Raw genomic sequence first — 21,875 nt, forward strand, 5'->3', positions numbered from 1 at the left:
CGCGTATGTGGAGGGTATGTTCCAGAAGCTGCTGGGGAACGAGATGTTCCCTCGCCCGCCGGTGGTGAACAGGGCACACAGAGTGCAGGTGAGGCAGCCACGACGAGGGCGTTCCGCACGAGCGATGGTGGTCCGGTTCCACAGGTACCTGGACAAGGAGCAGGTTCTGCAATGGGCCAAGAGCACACAAAGCTGTACTTGGGACAGTTGATCTGCTGACGAGGATGGAAATTGGACATGGCCGGATGGGTATCCGGTGGAGTTTTATAAAAAGTTTTATAAAAAGTTTGCCGAGCTAGTGGGGCCGGTGCTGGTCAGGGTTTTTAACGAGGCAAGAGACAGAGGGGTTCTACCCCCAACGATGTCGCAGGCCACTATTTTGCTTATTCTGAAACGGGATAAAGACCCGGTGGCTTGTGGGTCATACAGGCCGATCTCTTTGATCAACGTAGGCGCTAAATTACTGGCCAAGATCTTGGCGACTAGAATTGAGGACTGTGCACCGGACGTAATTGCGGAGGACCAAACCGGGTCCGTAAAGGGTAGGCAACTGGTGGTCAATCTAAGAAGGCTGCTTAATGTGATTCTGATCCCCCGGAGAGTAGGGAGGCAGAGATAGTGGTAGCTATGGATGCGGAAAAGGCTTTTGACCGGGTCGAATGGGACTATCTGTGGGAGGTGCTGGGACGGTTTGGGTTCGGGGGGGGGGGGGGGGGGGGGGGGGGTGGGGGGGTTCATTGATTGGGTTAGGCTGTTATACCAGGCCCCAGAGGCTAGTGTAAGGACGAACAGGCCGACATCAGATTATTTCAGACTGCACCGCGGGACAAGACAGGGTTGCCCTCTCTCCCCAATGCTGTTCACGCTGGCCATAGAGCCCCTGGCAATTGCTCTGAGAGCTTCAAGGGACTGAAAAGGGCTGGTCCGGGGGGAGTGGAACATAAAGTCTCGTTATACGCGGATGACCTGCTGTTATGCGTATCGGACCCAATGGCGGGGATGGACGGTATAGAAACCCTGAGGGAATTTGGCCGGTTTTCAGGATATAAACTGAACGTGGCTAAGAGTGAGTTGTTCGTAATTCAGGCGAGGGGGCAGGAGAGTAGGCTGAAGGGGTTGCCGTTCAGGCTGGTAGGAGAAAGCTTCAGATACTTGGGGATACAGATGGCACGGGACTGGGGCAAGTTGCATAAGCTCAACCTGTCCTGACTGGTGGAACGAGTAAGGCAGGAGGTTTAGAACATAGAACATTACAGCGCAGGACAGGCCCTTTGGCCCTCGATGTTGCACCGACCTGTGAAATGACTCTAAAGCCCATCTACACTATTCCCTTATCATCCATATGTTTATCCAATGACCATTTAAATGCCCTTAATGTTGGTGAGTCCAGTACTGTTGCAGGCTGTGCATTCCACGCCCTTACTACTTTCTGAGTAAAGAACCTACCTCTGACATCTGTCCTATATCTGTCTCTCCTCAATTTAAAGCTATGTCCCCTCGTGCTAGACATCACCATCCGAGAAAAAAGGCTCTCACTGTCCATCCTATCTAATCCTCTGATCATCTTGTGTGCCTCAATTAAGTCACCTCTTAACCTTCTTCTCTCTAACAAAAACAGCCTCAAGTCCCTCAGCCTTTCCTCATAAGATCTTCCCTCCATACCAGGCAACATCCTGGTAAATCCACAACAGAAGTAAGGCTCACTGGCCTATAGTTACTGGGGTTGTCTCTACTCCCCTTCTTGAACAAGGGGACAACATTTGCTATCCTCCAGTCTTCTGGCACTATTCCTGTAGACAATGATGACATAAAGGTCAAAGCCAAAGGCTCAGCAATCTCCTCCCTAGCTTCCCAGAGGATCCTAGGATAAATCCCATCCGGCCCAGGGGACTTATCTATTTTCACACTTTCCAGAATTGCTAACACCTCCTCCTTATGAACCTCAAGCCTTTCTAGTCTAGTAGCCTGTATCGCAGTATTCTCGTCAACAACATTGTCTTTCTCCTAAGTGAATACTGACGAAAGATATTCATTTAGCACCTCTCCTATCGCCTCGGACTCCACGCACAACTTCCCACTACTGTCCTTGACTGGCCCTACTCTTACCCTAGTCATTCTTTTATTCCTGACATATCTATAGAAAGCTTTAGGGTTATCCTTGATCCTACCTGCCAAAGACTTCTCATGCCCCCTCCTGGCTCGTCTTAGCTCTCTCTTTCGGTTCCTTCCTAGCTAACTTGTAGCTCTCGAGCGCCTTAACTGAATCTTCACGTCTCATCTTTACATAAGCCTCCTTCTTCCTCTTGACAAGTGATTCAACTACTTTAGTAAACCACGGTTCCCTCGCTCGACCACTTCCTCCCTGCCTGACAGGTACATACTTATCAAGGACACGCTGTAGCTGTTCCTTGAACAAGCTCCACATTTCAATTGTGCCCATCCCCTGCAGTTTCCCTCCCCATCCGATGCATCCCAAGTCTTGCCTCATCGCTTCATAATTGCCTTTCCCCCAGATATAACTCTTGCCCTGCGGTATATACCTATCCCTTTCCATCGCTAAAGTAAACGTAATCGGAATTGTGGTCACTATCACCAAAGTGTTCACCTCCCTCCAAATCTAACACCTGTCCTGGTTCGTTACCCAGTACCAAATCCAATATGGCCTCGCCTCTCGTTGGCCTATCTACATACTGTGTCAGGAAACCCTCCTGCACACATTGGACAAAAAAGGACCCATCTAAAGTACTTGAACTATAGCGTTTCCAGTCAATATTTGGAAAGTTAAAGTCCCCCATAACAACTACCCTGCTGCTTTCTCTCCTATCCAGAATCATCTTTGCAGTCCCTTCCTCTACATCTCTGGAACTTTTCGGAGGCCTATAGTAAACTCCTAACAGGGTGACCTCTCCTTTCCTGTTTCTCACCTCAGCCCATACTACCTCAGTAGACGAGTCCTCCTCAAACGTCCTTTCTGCCACCGTAATACTGTCATTGTCCCCTCTTTTACCACCTTCCCTGAGCTTACTGAAATATCTAAACCCTGGCACCTGCAACAACCATTCCTGTCCCTGCTCTATCCATGGCTCCGAAATGGAGTTTGGAGTTGGGATGCACTCCCGCTGTCACTAGCGGGGAGAGTGCAGACTGTTAAGATGATGATTCTCCCAAGATTCTTGTTCATATTTCAGTGTCTCCTCGTTTTCATCCCGAGACCCTTCTTTAAGAGGCTGAATAAAATTATCCTGGGATTTGTCTGGGCGGGGAAGTCCCTGCGGGTGAGGATGGTGATGCTCGAAAGGAACAGAGGGGAAGGGGGGCTGGCATTGCCGAACTTCAGCAACTACTACTGGGCGGCCAACATAGCGATGATAAGGAAATGGATGGTGGGTACGGGGTCGGTCTGGGAGCGGATGGAGGCTGCTTCGTGCAGGGGCATGAGTTTGGCAGCCCTGGTTACGGCGCCTCTGCCGCTCCCGCCGGCGCGGTACGCCACCAGCCCTATAGTGGTCGTGGCTCTTCGGATCTGGGGCCAGTGGAGGAGGCATATAGGGGAAGTGAAAGCATCGGTGTGGACCCCAATCTGCGGCAATCACTGATTTGCCCCAGGGAACATGGACGGTGGGTATTGACTGGCGGAGGGCGGGGATTGCGAGGGTGGGTAATCTGTTCTTGGAAGGGAGCTTCCCGAGCATGAGGGCGTTGGAGGAGAAGTTTGGGCTAGAGGGAGGGAATTACTTTAGATACTTGCAGGTGCGGGATTTTGTGCGCAGGCTGGTGCCGTCCTTCCCACGCCTCCTGCCAAAGGGGAGGCAGGACAGGGGAGTATTGAGGGGAGAGGTAGGTGAGGGTAGAGTCTCAGATATTTACAAAGAACTAATGGGAGCAGAGGATACACAGAAGAGGACCTGAAGGTTAAGTGGGAAGTGGAGCTCGGGCGGGGGGGGCGGGCGAGGGGGGCGGGGGAGAGGGGAGAGAGGAATGGAGGACGATATTTGGGCAGAAACTCTGAGCAGAGTACACTCGACTGCAACGTGCGCCAGGCTCAGTCTGATCCAGTTTAAGGTCGTGCACCAGGCCCACATGATGGTGGCCCGGATGAACATAGAACATAGAACATTACAGCACAGAACAGGCCCTTCGGCCCTCGATGTTGTGCCGAGCATTGTCCGAAACCAAGATCAAGCTATCCCACTCCCTGTCATTCTGGTGTGCTCCATGTGCCTATCCAATAACCGCTTGAAAGTTCCTAAAGTGTCTGACTCCACTATCACAGCAGGCAGTCCATTCCACACCCTAACCACTCTCTGAGTAAAGAACCTACCTTGGACATGCTTCCTATATCTCCCACCCTAAATCTTATAGTTATGCCCCCTTGTAACAGCTACATCCACCCGAGGAAATAGTCTCTGAACGTCCACTCTATCTATCCCCCTCATTATCTTATAGATGAGTAAATTCTTCGGGCTGGAGGACAAGTGTGCCAGATGCGCTAATGGGCCGGCTAATCATGTGCACATGTTCTGGTCGTGCCCTAAACTCAGGGGGTACTGGCAGGGATTCGCGGACATCATGTTCCGGGTTTTGAAAACTGGGGTGGTAATGAGTCCTGAGGTGGCAATCTTTGGGATATCGGAGGACCCGGGAGTCCAGGAGGAGAAGGAGGCCGACGTATTGGCCTTTGCTTCCCTGGTAGCCCGGCGACGAATACTGTTGGCATGGAGGGACTCAAGGCCCCCGAAGACCGAAGTATGCCTATCGGACATGGCGCGCTTTCTCGGTCTAGAGAAAGTTAAGTTTGCCTTGAGAGGTTCACTATCGGGGTCGCCCAGAGGTGGGAGCCATTCTTTGACTTCTTCGCGGAGAATTAACCATCAGCGGGGGGGGGGGGGGCTAGGGTAGAGTTAGAGTAGGGGATGGTTTAGGCAGGTCCTTGCGAGAATGGAGTTGTGGTTTGTACTATGCGTTATTTGCTTTTCTTTTTAGTACAGTACTACACAATGTCATTGTTTTATATGCCAAAAATACCTCAATAAAATTGTTTATTAAAAAAAAACAGCGATTGGACCGTGTGATTGTACAAACAGCGATTGGACCATGTGATTATACAAACAGCGATTGGACCCTGTGCTTATACAAATAGGGGTTGGACTGTATGTTTATTCAAACAGTGAATGGACCGTGTGATTTTCCAAACAGTAATTGGACCATGCGATTATCCAAACAGTGAATGGACCGTGTGATTATACAAACAGTGATTTGACCGTGTGATTATACAAACAGTGAATGGACCGTGTGATTATACAAACAGTGAATGGACCGTGTGATTATACAAACAGTGAATGGACCGTGTGATTATACAAACAGTGAATGGACCGTGTGATTATACAAACAGTGATTTGACCGTGTGATTATACAAACAGTGAATGGACCGTGTGATTATACAAAAGGTGAATGGACCGTGTGATTATACAAACTGTGATTGGACCGTGGGATTATACAAACCGTGTGATTATACAAACTAATTGGACCGTGGGATTATACAAACAGCGATTTTACGTTCTGATTATACAAACAGTGATTGGACCGTATGATTACACAAACATTGATTGGACCGTGTGATTATACAAACCGTGATTTGACCGTGTGATTATACAAACAGTGAATGGACTGTGTGATTATACAAAAGGTGAATGGACCGTGTGATTATACAAACTGTGATTGGACCGTGTGATTATACAAACTGATTGGACCGTGGGATTATACAAACAGTGATTGGACCGTATGATTACAGAAACATTGATTGGACCATGTGAATAGTCGAACTGTGATTGGGCCATGTGATTATACAAATAGCGTTTGGACCCTGTGATTATACAAAAAGCGTTTGGACTGTCTTTATTCATTTTTTCTAAATTTAGAGTATCCAATTATTTTTTTCCAATTAAGGGGCAATTCAGCATGGCTAATCCACCTAGCCTGCACATCTTTCATGTTGTGGGGGTGAGGCCCATGCAGACATGGGGAGAATGTGCAAACTCCACACAGACATGACCCAGGGCCGGGATCGAATCTGGGACCTCAGTGCCGTGAAGCAGCATTGCTAACCACTGGCCACCACACCGTCTTGACTGTGTTTATATACAAACAGTGAATGGCTAGAGTGATTGTACAAATAGAGATTGGACTGTGTGATTATACGGACAGCGATTGGACCGTGTAATTTTACGGACTGTGATTGGACCGTGTTGTTGTACAAACAGTGAGAGGACCGCGTGTCTATACAAACAGTGATTGGACCGTGCAATCATACAAACGGTGATTGGATGTTATGACCATCGGAATAGAGATTGGTCCATGAGGTTATAGAAAAAAATCACTGGACCGTGTGCGTATACCTACAGTGATTGGACCATGTGTTTATACAAACAGAGATTGGATCGTGTGATTATACAACATTGATTGGACCGTGTGATTATGGAAACAGTGATTGGACCGTGTGAACATCGAAATAGAGATTGGTCCATGAGATTATAGAAACAATGATTGGACCGTGTGAGTATACCTACAGTGATTGGACTATGTGATTATACAAACAGTGATTGAACTGTGTGATTGTACGAATAGCGATTGGACTGTGTGTTTATTCAAACAGTGATTGTACTGTGTGATTACGGAAACTGTGATTGGACCGTGTGATTATAGGAACAATGATTGGATCCTATGATTATACAAATAGCGTTTGGACTGTCTGTTTATTTATTTTCTAAATTTAGAATATCCAAATATCTTTTTCCAATTAAGGGGCAATTCAGCATGGCCAATCCACCTACCCTGCACATCTTTCAGGTTGTGGGGATGAGACTCATGCAGACATGGGGAGAATGTGCAAACTCCACACAGACAATGACCCAGGGCCGGGATTCAAACCTGGGATCTCAGCGCCGTGAGGCAGCAGTGCTAACCACTGCGCCAGCGTTCCGCCTTGAATGTGTTTTTATGCAAACAGTGAATGGTCAGTGTGATTATACAAACAGTGATTGGACCGTGTGATTATACACACCGTGATTAGATTGTGTAATTATAGAAACAGTGATTGGAGCAGTGATTATACAAACAGCGATTGGGACATGTGATTATACAAACAGCGATTGGACTGTGTGATTATACAAACAGCGATTTTAGCTTGTAATTATGCAAATAGCGATTGGACCGCCTAATTGTATGGACAGTGAGAAGACTATGTGATTATACAATCAGAGATTGTTCCATATGATTATTGAAAGAGAGATAGGACGGAGTGATTATACAAACTGTGATTGGACCATGTGATTAGAAGGACTGTCATTAGACCCTGTGATTTTCAAACTGTGATTGTACGAACAGTGAATGGACCGTGTGATTGTACAAACAGTGATTGGAACGTGTGATTGTACAAACAGTGATTGGACCGTGTGATTATAGAAACTGATTGGACCGTGTGATTATACAAACCGTGATTGGACCATGTGATTATACAAACCGTGATTGGACCGTGTGATTATACAAACAGTGATTGGACCGTGTGATTATACAAACAGTGATTGGACCGTGTGATTGTACGAACAGTAATTGGACCGTGTGATTATACAAACAGTGATTTGACTGTGTGATTGTACGGACACTGATTGGACCATGTGAATATCAAAACTGGGATTGGACAGTGTTATTCAGCCGTGTGATTATAAAAAAAGTGATTGGACCATGGGACTATCGAAATAGAGATTTTTCCGTGTGATTATAGAAACAGTGACTGGACCGTGTAAATATACAACAGTGATTGGAACGCATGGTTAAGGAGACAGTGGTTGGAACCTGTGATTATGGAAACAGCGATTGGACCTTTTGATTATGTAAACAGCGATTGGACCATGTGATTACACAAACAGCGATAGGACCTTGTGATTATACGGACAGTGGTAGGACTGTGAGTATTCAAACAGGGACTGGACCATGTAGTTATACTCGCTGTGATTGGACAGTGAGATTATGCAAACAGAGTTTGGGCCATGAGATTATAGAAACAACAATTGGACTGTGTGATTATACGAACACGATTGGACTGTGTAATTATACAAACAGCGATTGAACGGTATAATTATGCAAAGAGCGATTGAACCGTGTGATTATAGAAACAACGATTGGTCCATGTAATTGTAGAAACAACAGATTGGACTGTGTGATTATGCAAATAGCCAATGGACCATACAATTATACAAACGGAGTTTGGACCTTGTGATTATGCAAACAGCGATTGAACTGTGTGATAATCGAAATAGTGATTGGACCGTGTGATTATACAAACAGTGATTGGACCGTGTGATTGTACAAACAGTGATTGGGCCTTCTGATTTTACATACAGCGATTGGCCAGTAAGATTATACAAACAGCGATTGGACTGTGTGATTATAATAATCTTTATAATTGTCACAAGTCGGCTTAAATTAACACTGCAATGAAGTTACTGTGAAAAGCCCCTAGTCACCACACACCGGCTACTGTTTGGTTACACTGAGAGAGAATTCAGAATGTCCAAATCACCTAACCACTTTCGGGACTTGTGGAAGGAAACCGGAGCACCCGGAGGAAACCCACTCAGACACGAGGAGAAAACTCCACACAGACAGTGACAAGTGACATAAGCGGGTATCGAAACTGGGATCCTGGTGCTGTGTAGCTATAATGCTAACCACTGTGCTATCGTGCCGCACATACAGAAACATTCATTGGAGGGTGTGATTATAAAAACAGTGATTGGACCGTGTGATCATAGAAATAGTGATTGGATCGTCTAATTATACTAACCGTGATTGGACCGTGTGATTATACAAACAGTAGTTGGATCGTGTGATTATACCAACAGTGATTGGACCGTGTGATTATACAAACAGTAGTTGGATCGTGTGATTATACAAGCCGCGATTGGACTATGTGATTATTGAAACAACGATTGGACCGTGTGATTATAGAAACATTGATTGGGCCGTATTGCACAGACAATAATTGGACTGTATAATTATAGAAACAGCGATTGGACCGCGTTATTATACAAACAGTGATTGGACAGTGTGATTATACAAACAGCGATTGGACCGAGTGATTATAGAAACAGCGATTGGACTGTCTGATCATACAAACAGCGATTGAAATGAAATGAAAATCACTTATTGTCACAAGTAAGCTTCAAATCAAGTTACTGTGAAAAGCCCCTAGTCGCCACATTCCAGCGCCTGTTCGGGGAGGCTGGGACGGGAATGGAACCGTGCTGCTGGCCTGCCTTGGTCTGCTTTCAAAGCCAGCGATTTAGCCCTGTGCTAAACCAGCCCTTGGACTGCGTGATTTTGCAAACAGTGTTTGGACTGTGTGATTATACAAACAGCGATTGGACTCTGTGATTAAAGAAACAACAATTGGACCCTGTAATTATGGAAACAGCGATTGGACTGTGTGATTAGAACAAAGAGAACAAAGAAAAATTACAGCATAGGAACAGGCCCTTCGGCCCTCCCAGGTTGCACCGATCCAGATCCTCTATCTAAAACTGTCGCCTATTTTCTAAGGATCTGTATCCCTCTGCTCCCTGCCCATTCATGTATCTGTCTAGATACCTCTTAAATTACGCTATCGTGCCCGTCTCTACCACCTCCGCCGGCAATGCGTTCCAGGCACCCACCACCCCCTGCGTAAAAAAACTTCCCACGCATATCTCCCTTAAACATTTCCCCTCTCACCTTGAAATCGTGACCCCTTGTAATTGACATCCCCACTCTTGGAAAAAGTTGTTGCTATCCACCCTGTCTATACCTCTCATGATTTTGTAGACCTCAATGAGGGCCCCCCTCAACCTCGGTCTTTCTAATGAAAATAATCCTAATCTACTCAACCTCTCTTCATAGCTAGCGCCCTCCATACCAGGCAACATCCTGGTGAACCTCCTCTGCACCTTCTCCAAAGCATCCACATCCTTTTGGTAATGTGGCGACCAGAACTGTACGCAGTATTCCAAATGTGGTCGAACCAAAGTTTTATACAACTGTAATATGACCTGCCAACTCTTGTACTCAACACCCCTTCCGATGAAGGAAAGCATGCCATATGCCTTCTTGACCACTCTATTGACCTGCGCAGCCACCTTCTGGATACAATGGACCTGAACACCCAGATCTCTCTGTACATCAATTTTCCCCAGGGCTTTTTCATTTACCGTATAGTTCGTTCTTGAATTGGATCTTCCAAAATGCATCACCTCGCATTTGCCCGGTTTGAACTCCATCTACCATTTCTCCGCCCAACTCTCCAATCTATCTATATTCTGCTGTATTCTCTGACAGTCCCCTTCACTATCTGCTACTCCACCAATCTTAGTGTCATCTGCAAACTTGCTAATCAGACCACCTATACCTTCCTCCAGATCATTTATGTATATCACAAACAACAGTGGTCCCAGCACGGATCCCTGTGGAACACCACTGGTCACAGTTCTCCATTTTGAGAAACTCCCTTCCACTACTACTCTGTCTCCTGTTGCCCAGCCAGTTCTTTATCCATCTAGCTAGTACACCCTGAACCCCATGAAATTTCACTTTCTCCATCAGCCTACCATGGGGAACCTTATCAAATCCCTTACTGAAGTCCATGTATATGACATCTACAGCCCTTCCCTCATCAATCAACTTTGTCACTTCCTCAAAGAATTCTATTAAGTTGGTAAGACATGACCTTCCCTGCACTAAATCATGTTGCCTATCACTGATGAGCCCATTTTCTTCCCAATGGGAATAGATCCTATCCCTCAGTATCTTCTCCAGCAGCTTCCCTACCACTGATGTCAGGCTCACCGGTCTATAATTACCTGGATTATCCCTGCTACCCTTCTTAAACAAGGGGACAACATTAGCAATTCTCCAGTCCTCCGGTACCTCACCCGTGTTCAAGGATGCTGCAAAGATATCTGTTAAGGCCCCAGCTATTTCCTCGCTCACTTCCCTCAGTAACCTGGGATAGATTCCATCCGGACCTGGGGACTTGTCCACCTTAATGCCTTTTAGAATACCCAACGCATCCTCCCTCCTTATGCCGACTTGACCAAGAGTAATCAAACATCTATCCCTAACCTCAACATCCGTCATGTCCCGCTCCTCGGTGAATACCGATGCAAAATACTCGTTATGAATCTCACCCCTTTTCTCTGACTCCACGCATAACTTTCCTCCTTTGTCCTTGAGTGGGCCAACCCTTTCTCTACATTTAACAATGAAATCGGCCTGTAAGACCCACACTGCAGGGGATCCTTGTCCAGCTTCAGGATCAAGAAGATCAGTGCCGGATCCAACACCGTGTTAAAGTCCGGGATCCGACCCAACATGCGCCGCATAAAACCCGCATCGTCCCAGTTCGGGGCGTATACGTTGACCAGCACCACCCTCTCCCCTTGCAGCTTACCACTTACCATTACGTACCTGCCGCCATTGTCTGTCACAATGCTCAACGCCTCGAACGACACCCTTTTTCCTACCAAGATCGCCACCCCCCTGATTTTTGACATCCAGCCCCGAATGAAACACCTGACCTACCCACCCCTTCCTCAATCTTGCCAGGTCTGCCACCTTCAGGTGTGTCTCCTGGAGCATGACCACATCCGCCTTCAGCCCTTCAGGTGCGCGAACACCCGGGCCCGCTAAACTGGCCCGTTCAGTCCCCTTACGTTCCAGGTTATCAGCCGGATCAGGGGGCTACCCGCCCCCCTCCCCGCCGACTCACCGTAACCCCTCCTCGGCCAGCCACGCCCACGCACCCCACGTCCGGCCCGTTCCCCACGGCGGCAGACCCCCGTCCCAACCCCCTCTACTCGCTCCAGCTCTCCCTTGACCATACCCGCAGCAACCCGGTCCCACCCCCAGCTAGGACCCCTCCTAGCTGCATTGCTCCCCCCATTGCACTCCCGCAAATCAGCTGACTCCTGCTGACCCTGGCCACTCCCGCCTCTCCTTCGACTCCTCCCATTGTGGGACTTCCCCATCCCCTCCATTACCCACCAGCAGGCTCTCTGCCTCCCCCTTCCATCCCAAGCGCGGGGAAAAAAACCCGCTTCCCTGCCCCTCCCCCTCCAGCCTTCAGAGCGGGAAAAAGCCCACGCTTTCCACCTGCCTGGCCCCGTCTCCTCTGGTGCAGCTCCTTTTACAGGCCCAGCTCGTTTTACAGGCCCAGTCCCCTCACCCCCGACTCGGGCCTCCCCCTCCCCCGCAGGGTCCCATCCTTATACCGGCCATCCACCACCTACTTCATTTACTTGCCCCCCTCCAAGAGCCCACCCGACAGACCCAACCAAAACAGTGCCCAACCCACCCTAACCACCCACACCGAACCAAAAAGAACCCCCCTCAAAATGTGACACAACAACAACAATCCCCGACCTACCCACGCCTGACCCCCCCCAGCCCAACCCTCAGTTTGTGTCCAGCTTCTCGGCCTGAACAAAGGCCCACGCCTTCTCCGAGGACTCAAAATAATGGTGCCGGTCCTTGTAGGTGACCCACAGACGCGCCGGCTGCAGCATGCCAAACTTCACCCCCTTCCTGTGCAGCACCGCCTTCGCCCGGTTGTACCCGGCCCTCTTCTTTGCCACCTCCGCGCTCCAGTCCTGATATATTCGAACCTGCGCGTTCTCCCACCTGCTGCTCCTCTCTTTCTTGGCCCACCTGAGTACGCACTCCCGATCAGCGAAACCGCACCAGCACCGCCCGCGGCGGCTCGTTAGACTTGGGCCTCCTCGCCAGCACTCTATGTGCCCCTTCTAGCTCCAGGGGCTCCTGGAAGGACTCCGCTCCCATCAGCGAGTTTAACATGGTGACCACATAGGCCCCCACGTCCGACCCCTCCAGCCCCTCCGGGAGGCCTTGGATCTGCAGATTCTTCCGCCTTGACCGCTTCTCCATCTCCTCGAACCGTTCCTGCCATTTCTTGTGGAGCGCCTTGTGCGCCTCCACCTTTACCGCTCGGCCCAAGATCTCGTCCTCGTTATCTGTGATCTTTTGTCGGACCTCGCGGATCGCCACCCCCTGGGCCGTCTGTGTCTCCAGCAGCTTGTCGATAGAAGCCTTCATCGGCTCCAGCAGGTCCGCTTTGAGCTCCCTGAAGCAGCGCTGGACAACCTCCTGCTGCTCCTGCGCCCACTGCATCCATGCTGCCTGGTACCCGCCCGCCGCCATCTTGCTCTTCTTCCCTCGCACTTTCTTTGGCTTCACCACCACTTTTTTAGTCGCCCCGCTCCTGGTCCAAGGGGGAATGTTGCAGTCTTCCCACTGTCGGGGGAATGTTGCAGTCTTCTTCCCACACCGGAAAGTGTCGAAAAAATGCCGTTGGGGGCCCTGAAAAGAGCCCAAAAGTCTGTTCCAAGGGGAGCTGCCGAACGTGCGACTTAGCTCTGCATAGCCGCAACCGGATCCGGGCCAACCCTTTCTCTAGTTACCCTCTTGCTCCTTATATATGAATAAAAGGCTTTGGGATTTTTCTTAACCCTGTTTGCTAAAGATATTTCATGACCTCTTTTAGCCCTCTTGATTCCTCGTTTCAGATTGGTCCTATATTCCCGATATTCTTCCAAAGCTTCGTCTGTCTTCAGTCGCCTAGACCTTATTTGTGCTTCCTTTTTCCTCTTAGCTAGTCTCACAATTTCACCTGTCATCCATGGAACCCAAATCTTGCCATTTCTATCCCTCATTTTCACAGGGACATGTCTGTCCTGCACTCTAAGCAACCTCTCTTTAAAAGCCTCCCACATATCAAATGTGGATTTACCTTCAAACAGCTGCTCCCAATCCACATTCCCCAGCTCCTGCCGAATTTTGGTATAGTTTGCCTTCCCCCAATTTAGCAGTCTTCCTTTAGGACCACTCTCGTCTTTGTCCATCAGTTTTCTAAAACTTATGGAATTGTGATCACTATTCCCAAAGTAATCCCTGACTGAAACTTCAGCCACTTGGCCGGGCTCATTCCCCAACACCAGGTCCAGTATGGCCCCTTCCCGAGTTGGACTATTTACAGACTGCTCTAGAAAACCCTCTTGGATGCTCCTTACAAATTATGCTCCATCTAGACCTCTGACACGAAGTGTATCCCAGTCAATGTTGGGAAAATTAAATTCTCTTATCACCACCACCCTGTTGCTCCTACATCTTTCCATAATCTGTTTACATATTTGTACCTCTATCTCACACTCGCTGTTGAGAGGTCTGTAGTACAGCCCCAACATTGTTACCGCACCCTTCCTATTTCTGAGCTCTGCCCATATCGCCTCACTGCTCGAGTCCTCCATAGTGCCCTCCTTCAGCACAGCTGTGATAGCCTCTCTGACCAGTAATGCAACTCCTCCACCCCTTTTACCTCCCTCTCTATCCCGCCTGAAGCATCGATATCCTGGGATATTTAGTTGCCAACCATGCCCTTCCCTCAACCAAGCCTCAGTAATAGCAATGACATTATACTCCCAGGTACTAATCCAAGCCCGAAATTCATCTGCCTTACCTACTACACTTCTTGCATTAAAACAAATGCACCTCAGACCACCAGTCCCTTTGTGTTCATCATCTGCTCCCTGCCTACTCTTCCCCTTAGTCATGCTGACTTCATGATCTAGTTTCTTACAGGCTTTAGTTACTACCTCCTTACTGTCCACTAACCTCTTCATTTGGTTCCCATCCCCCTGCCACATTAGTTTAAACCCTCCCCAACAACGTTAGCAAAAGCACCCCCAAGGACATTGGTTCCAGTCTGGCCCAGATGTAGACCGTTCAATTTGTAGTAGTTCCACCTCCCTAGAACTGGTCCCAATGTCCAAAAAATCTGAACCCCTCCCTCCTGCACCATCTCTCAAGCCATGCATTCATCCTGCCTATTCTTTCATTTGTACTCTGACTACCACGTGGCACTGGTAGCAATCCTGAGATTACTACCTCTGAGGTCCGACTTTTTAACTTGGCTCCTAACTCCCTAAATTCTGCTTGTCGGACCTCATCGTGTTTTTTACCTATATAATTGGTGCCTATATGCATCATGACAACTGGCTGTTCACCCTCCCTTTCAGAATGTTCTGCAGCCGATCTGAGACATCCCGTACCCGTGCACCTGGGAGGCAACATCCAATCGTGAGTCTCGTTTTCAACCACAGAACCGCCTATCTACTCCCCTTACAATTGAATCCCCTATGACTATAGCCCTTCCACCCTCTTTCCCGCCCTTCTGTACAGCAGAGCCAGCCACGGTGGCATGAACCTGACTACTGCTGCCTTCCCCTGGTGAGCCATCTCCCCCAACAGTATCCAAAACGGTGTACCTGTTTTGGAGGGAGATGACCGCAGGGGACACCTGCCCTGTCTTCCTGCTTTTTCTCGACCTTTTGGTCACCCATTCCCTTTCTCCCTCAGCAATCCTAATCTGTGGTGTGACCAATTCACTAAACGTGCTATCCACGACCTCCTCAGCATTGCGGATGCTCCAAAGTGAGTCCATCCGCAGCTCCAGAGCCGTCATGCGGTCTAACAAGAACTGCAGCTGGACACACTTCCTGCACGTGAAGGAGCCTGGGACATCAGCCACGTCCTTAGCTCCCATGAGCAAGAGGAGCATAACACGGGTCTGAGATCTCCTGCCATTTTTAATCTTAAGCTTAACTTAGTCCAACTATAATATCAAATAATAGATAAATGAAAAAAGGTAAAAAAAAGAAAAATTGTTACCAATCACACGATAAAAAAAAAACAAATAGAAAAACCCTACCTTATCAACACACCTCAGGGAAAAGAAAAACTATTTATCAGTCACCAGCCAATCACTTACCTGCTGGCTGTGACGTCATGGTTCAACTTCTTTCTACTTCTACCTGCCCTCGAGTCTCCCTCTTGATCTTTACTCGGCTGGGATCCTTACAGTGATTTTTTTTTTTTGTTAGAGAAGGAGGTAGGGAGGGAAACACTGAAGAAGTGTTTGGGGTTTAGCTGCCACTTGACAATAGCTCCTCCACAAACCACCTTCTGGATACAGTGACGACAATGCACTGATGCAGATGTTCCCCACGACAGCCAATCTGCGGCTCCGCTCTGCTGCCTTCTGCTGGATGCTTGCGTTCACTTGAACATGGAGGGTGTCTTGCTCAGGTACACCTTCTGGATCCAGTGACCGCAATGCACTGATGCAAATTTTCCCCGCAACAGCCAATCAGCGGCTCTGCTCTGCTGCCTCTGCTATGATTATGGAAACATTGATTGGACTGTATTATACAGACAGTAATTGGACAGTGTAATTATACAAACATTGATTGCACTCTGTGATTATACAAACAGTGATTGGACCGTGTGATTATAGAAAGCGCGATTGGAACGTGTGATTATACAAACTGCGATTGGAACGTGTGATTATACAAACTGCGATTGGACCGTGTGATTATACAAACTGTGATATGCCATCAATGAACACACGACGAGTGGTGAACGTAACTGAGGCTTTAATACACTAAACAGAAAGCCTCCTGGCCTCTGATCCCGAACTGGATCAGAGGCGGAGACCAGCCACATTTATACATGAGCGCGAGGGGAGGAGCCACATGCAGAGCCAGCAGGGACAAGCCCAGGCATGTAACAATACGATACAATACAGTGGTTTACCACATTCATCCCCTGTTAAAAAAGAGTCCGGCGGGGGTGTAGTGGACGGGTTGAGTTATAGATCGAGTCTGTCGGGGGCTCTGACTTTCTGTTGCGACCGCCTCAGTCCCGACTGTGGTGTGGATACTGGTGTTGGATGAGGTGTCGAGGCCTGCGTATCCGGGAGCGTGTCGTCTTCTGCGTCTTGTAGTAGATGAGTAGTAATGGGGGGAGTAGGTGTAGGGTCAGGGGTAGTGGTGCTGGTCACTGGGGAACCTGCGGGTGCCAAATCCCGAAGGAAGACTGTGTCCTCCCGCCCGTCATGATGTGCCACGTAGGCATATTGGGGGTTAGCATGGAGGAGAAGGACCTTTTCGACCAGTGGATTTGACTTATGACTCCTCGCATGCTTCCGGAGGAGGACGGGCCCTGGGACTGACAGCCAGGACGGGAGAGAGACCCCTGAGGTGGACATCCTGGGGAAAACAAACATCCTCTCATGAGGGGTCACATTGGTGGTGGTACACAGGAGCGACCGGATGGAGTGGAGCGCATCGGGAAGGACCTCCTGCCAGCGGGAGACAAGGAGACTTCTAGACCATAGAGCCAGGAGGACGGCCTTCCAGACCGTTGCGTTCTCCCTCTACACCTGTCCATTGCCCCGGGGGTTGGAGCTGGTCATCCTGCTGGAGGCGATGTCCTTGCTAAGCAGGAACTGACGCAACTCGTCGCTCATGAAGGAGGAACCCCTGATCGCTATGGATGTAGGTGGGGAACCTGAACAAGGTGAAAAGACTGTGTAGGGCCTTGATGACGGTGGCGGAGGTCATGTCAGAGCATGGGATGGCAAAAGGGAATCTTGAGTATTCTTCAACAATGTTGAGGAATTACACGTTACGGTCAGTGGAGGGGAGGAGCCCTTTGAAGTCGATGCTGAGGCGCTCAAAGGGGCGAGAGGCCTTTACCAGGTGCGCCCTGTCTGGCCGATAAGAAGTACGGTTTGCACTCCGCGCAGACCTGGCAGTCTCTGGTCACGGTCCTGACCTTCTCGATGGAGTAAGGCAGGTTGCGAGCCTTGATAATGTGAAAAAACGGTTGACCCCCGGGTGACAGAGGTAATTGTGGAGGGCCCGAAGCCGGTCGACTTGTGCACTGGCACATGTACCACGGGACAGGGCATCTGGGGGCTCATTGAGCTTCCCAGGTCGATACAAGATATTGTAATTATAGGTGGAGAGCTTGTCATTCACTTCAGAATCTTGTCGTTCTTGATCTTGCCCCGCTGTGTATTGTTAAACATGAAGGCAACCAACCGCTGGTCAGTGAGGAGAGTGAATCGCCTGCTGGCCAGGTAATTCCTCCAATGTCGCACAGCTTCGACAATGGCTTGGGCTTCCTTTTCGACGGAGGAGTGTCGAATCTCGGAGACATGGAGGGTACAGGAGAAGAAAGCCATGGGCCTGACCGCCTGGTGGGGCGACCATAAGGGTCGCAAAGCTACAGACGGTGAGGGGGAGCAGGGGTCCGCCGAACTTTAAAGTAAGGCTCTGGAGGTGGCACTGGACGTCGAGCCCCAGTAATAGGGCAGCGCAGAGATGGGGAAGGACGTAGAGTTTGAAGTTAGTGTACTCTACGCCTTGTACAGTAAGGGTCGCGACACAGTACCTCTGAATTTCTACTGCATGTGATCCGGAAGCCAGGGAGATTTTCTGGGTCGCGGGTAAGATTGGGAGAGAGCAGCGCCTTACCATATCTGGATGTATGAAACTGTCTGTGCTCCCGGAGTCAAAAAGGCAGGCCTTCTCGTGCCCTTTGATCCGGACGGTCATCGTAGATTTAGTGAGGTGATGAGGCCGGGACTGGTCGAGCGTGATGGAGGCGAGCTTCGGAAGGTGATGGGTAGGCCGGTCGGAGGTAGTGGTGGCCAACGTACGATCGGGTGACCAGGGCTCACGGGAGGCTGCGGAGTGGTCCCAAGATGGTGGCCCCCATGTGTTGCGGGTGGCATCGAAGATGGCGGCCCCCATGGGTCGCTCGTGGCGGGTGAAGCACAAAATGGCGTTAATGATGGCGGCCCCCATGGGTTGCACGTGGTGGCCGAAATCGAAGATGGCGGCGAAGATGGCGGCGCCCACGGGTCGCACATGGCGGGTGGCGCGGCAGCTGGGGGCGGCCCCGACAGGCAGCAGGCAGCGCTGCTGGGTCTAGAAGCGTTTGGGAGAGATCGGACCTGGCAGGCTTTCGCAAAGTGGCCACCTTTATACATGAGCCCGAGGGGAGGAGCCACAGGCGGAGCCAGCAGGGACAAGCCCAGGCATGTAACAATACAATACAGTGGTTTACCACACTCTGATTGGACCGTGTGATTGTACAAACAGCGATTGGACCGTGTAATTATACAAACAGCGATTGACCGTGTGATTATACAAACTTTGATTGGACCATGTGATTATAGAAACGTTAATTGGACTGATGTGAGTATAGAAACAACAATTGGACTGTGTGATTATACAAACAGTGATTGGAATGTGTGATTATACAAACCGACATTGGACTGTTTGATTATACAAATGACGATTGGACCGTGTGATTATACAAACAGTGATTGGTCTGTGTGATTATACAAACCGTGATTGGACCGTGTGATTATACAAACAGAGCTTGGACCGAGCAATTATACAAACAACGATTGGACTGGGTGATTATACAAACAGTGATTGGTCTATGTGATTATGGAAACAATGATTGGACTGTGTGATTATAGAACCATTGATTGGACCACATTATACAGATAGTAATTGGACTGTGTAATTATACAAACAGCGATTGGACTATGTGATTATAGAAACTGATTGAGCCGTGTGTTTATACAAACAGAGATTGGACCGAGTGATTATACAAACAGTGATTGGACCGTGTAATTATACAAACAGAGATTGGACCGTGTGATTATACAAACAGTGATTGGACCGTGTGATTATACAAACAGTGATTGGACCGTGTAATTATACAAACAGTGATTGGACCGTGATTATACAAACAGTGATTGGACCGTGTAATTATACAAACCGAGATTGGACCGAGTGATTATACAAACAGAGATTGGACCGTGTGATTATACAAACAGTGATTGGACCGTGTAATTATACAAACCGAGATTGGACCGAGTGATTATACAAACAGAGATTGGACCGTGTGATTATACAAACAGTGATTGGACCGTGTGATTATACAAACAGTGATTGGACCGTGTGATTATACAAACAGAGATTGGACCGAGTGATTATACAAACAGAGATTGGACCGTGTGATTATACAAACAGGGATTGGACCGTGTGATTATACAAACAGAGATTGGATCATGTGATTATACAAACAGGGATTGGACCATGTGATTATACAAACCAAGATTGGACCGAGTGATTATACAAACAGGGATTGGACCGTGTGATTATACAAACAGAGATTGGATCGTGTGATTATACAAACTGAGATTGGATCATGTGATTGTAGAAACTGTGAATGACCGTGTGATTACATGACCATTGATTGGACTGAGATTTCAGGTACAGTGATTGGACCGTGAGATTATACAAACAGCGATTGGAATGTGTGATTGGACCGTGACATTATAAAAGCAGCGATATGACCACGTGATCATAGACAGTGGTGACGTTTCCTTGTGTCCATGCTGTGATGTTTATGTGAGTGATGTTCTCACCACTCTTGGTGCCTGTAAAGTTATTGGGGAAAATTCAGAGTTGTACACACACCGCGTAATCATGGCAACACTGATTCATTGTCTAAAGTGTTATCTGTCAAATGTGGTTTAATCCATTAAATGGGTCCTTCTCTGGCTGGTGAACTGTAACTAACGGGATGCCATAGGGGTCAGCCCTCGAACCTCAACTGTTTACAATCTATATAAATGTACTGCAAGCAGGGACAGAGTGTAACATTGCAAAATTTGCAGATGATACTAAAATAGGTGGGAAAACAGGCAGTGAAGAGGAGATAAAGATTTTACAGACGGATATAGTTCGGTTAGGAGATTGATCCAAAATGTGGTAGATGGAGTTTGATGTAGATAAGTGTGAGGTTATCCATTTTGGCTGAAAAAATAGAAATGCAAATTATTATCTAAATGGAAAGCAGATTCAAAATGTGTCTGGGCAGAGGGACCTGGGTGTCTTTGTTCATGAATCGCAGAAAGTCTGTATACAGGTATAGCATGTAATAAGGAATGTTAGCGTTTATTGAAAAAAGTCTGGAGTATAAAAGTAGATAAGTGTTGTTGCAATTGTACAGGGTGTTGGTGAGGCCACATCTGGAGTATTGTGTCCAGTTTTGGTCTCCTTATTTGAGGAAGGATGTGGTGGCATTGGAGGCAGCTCAGAGGAGGTTCACCAGAGTGATTCTGGGGTGAAAGGGCTGATGTATGAGGAGAGATTGAACACTCGCTGGAGTTCAGAAGGATGAGAGGGAATCTGATCGAGATCGAGGTATATAAAACACTAAAAGGGATTGATAAGATCAACATGGACAAATGTTCCCCCTTTTGTAACAATCTAGAACGAGAGATCGCAGATATAGCTTGAGAGATGGAAGATTTAAAACTGAGATGGGGAGGCACGACTTCTCGCAGAGGGTGGTGAATTTGTGGGACTCGCTGCCCCATAGTGCGGTGGGGTCTGAGTCATTAAATGGTTTCAAGAAGGAGACAGATATATTTCTTTTTTTTTAATAAATATTTGATTGAAAAATTTTGGTCAACCAACACAGTACATTGTGCATCCTTTACACAATATTATAACAACACAAATAACAATGACCTATTTTATAAACAAAAAATGAATAAATAATAAATAACAAAAATGAAAACTAACCCTAATTGGCAACTGCCTTATCACAAGTAACACTCTCCAAAAATATAATTTAACAGTCCAATATATAATTATCTGTCGCAACGACCTATACATATTATACAGTATATGTTAACAACCCTGAGAGCCCTTCTGGTTCCTCCTCTCCACCCCCCCCCCCCCCCCCCCCCCCCCCCCCCCCCCCGATCCTGGGCTGCTGCTGCTGCCTTCTTTTTTCCATTCCATCTATCTTTCTGCGAGGTATTCGACGAACGGTTGCCACCGCCTGGTGAACCCTTGAGCCGACCCCCTTAGAACGAACTTAATCCGCTCTAGCTT

General features: G+C 48.2%; 1 protein-coding gene across 7 annotated transcripts in view; it reads left to right on the forward strand.

Annotated features, from left to right (window-relative positions):
- The window catches only part of LOC140426646 (retinoic acid receptor RXR-gamma-A-like), a 547,996-nt gene that overhangs the window by 67,489 nt on the left and 458,632 nt on the right, over positions 1 to 21,875 (forward strand). For 4 of the 7 annotated variants that reach the window (XM_072511720.1, XM_072511717.1, XM_072511718.1 and 1 more), the window contains exon 3: positions 6,430 to 6,552. The exons of the other annotated variants lie outside the window; for them this stretch is intronic. Coding sequence is in view for 1 of the 4 variants with exons in the window: in XM_072511722.1 (XP_072367823.1) it covers positions 6,540 to 6,552 (13 nt within the window). In the remaining 3 variants the exon portion in view is untranslated. The remainder of the gene's footprint in view (positions 1 to 6,429; positions 6,553 to 21,875) is intronic. 7 annotated transcript variants of the gene reach the window in all.

This window comes from Scyliorhinus torazame, chromosome 7, assembly GCF_047496885.1.
Source record: "Scyliorhinus torazame isolate Kashiwa2021f chromosome 7, sScyTor2.1, whole genome shotgun sequence".
In the NCBI taxonomy this organism is placed as follows: Eukaryota; Metazoa; Chordata; class Chondrichthyes; order Carcharhiniformes; family Scyliorhinidae; genus Scyliorhinus; species Scyliorhinus torazame.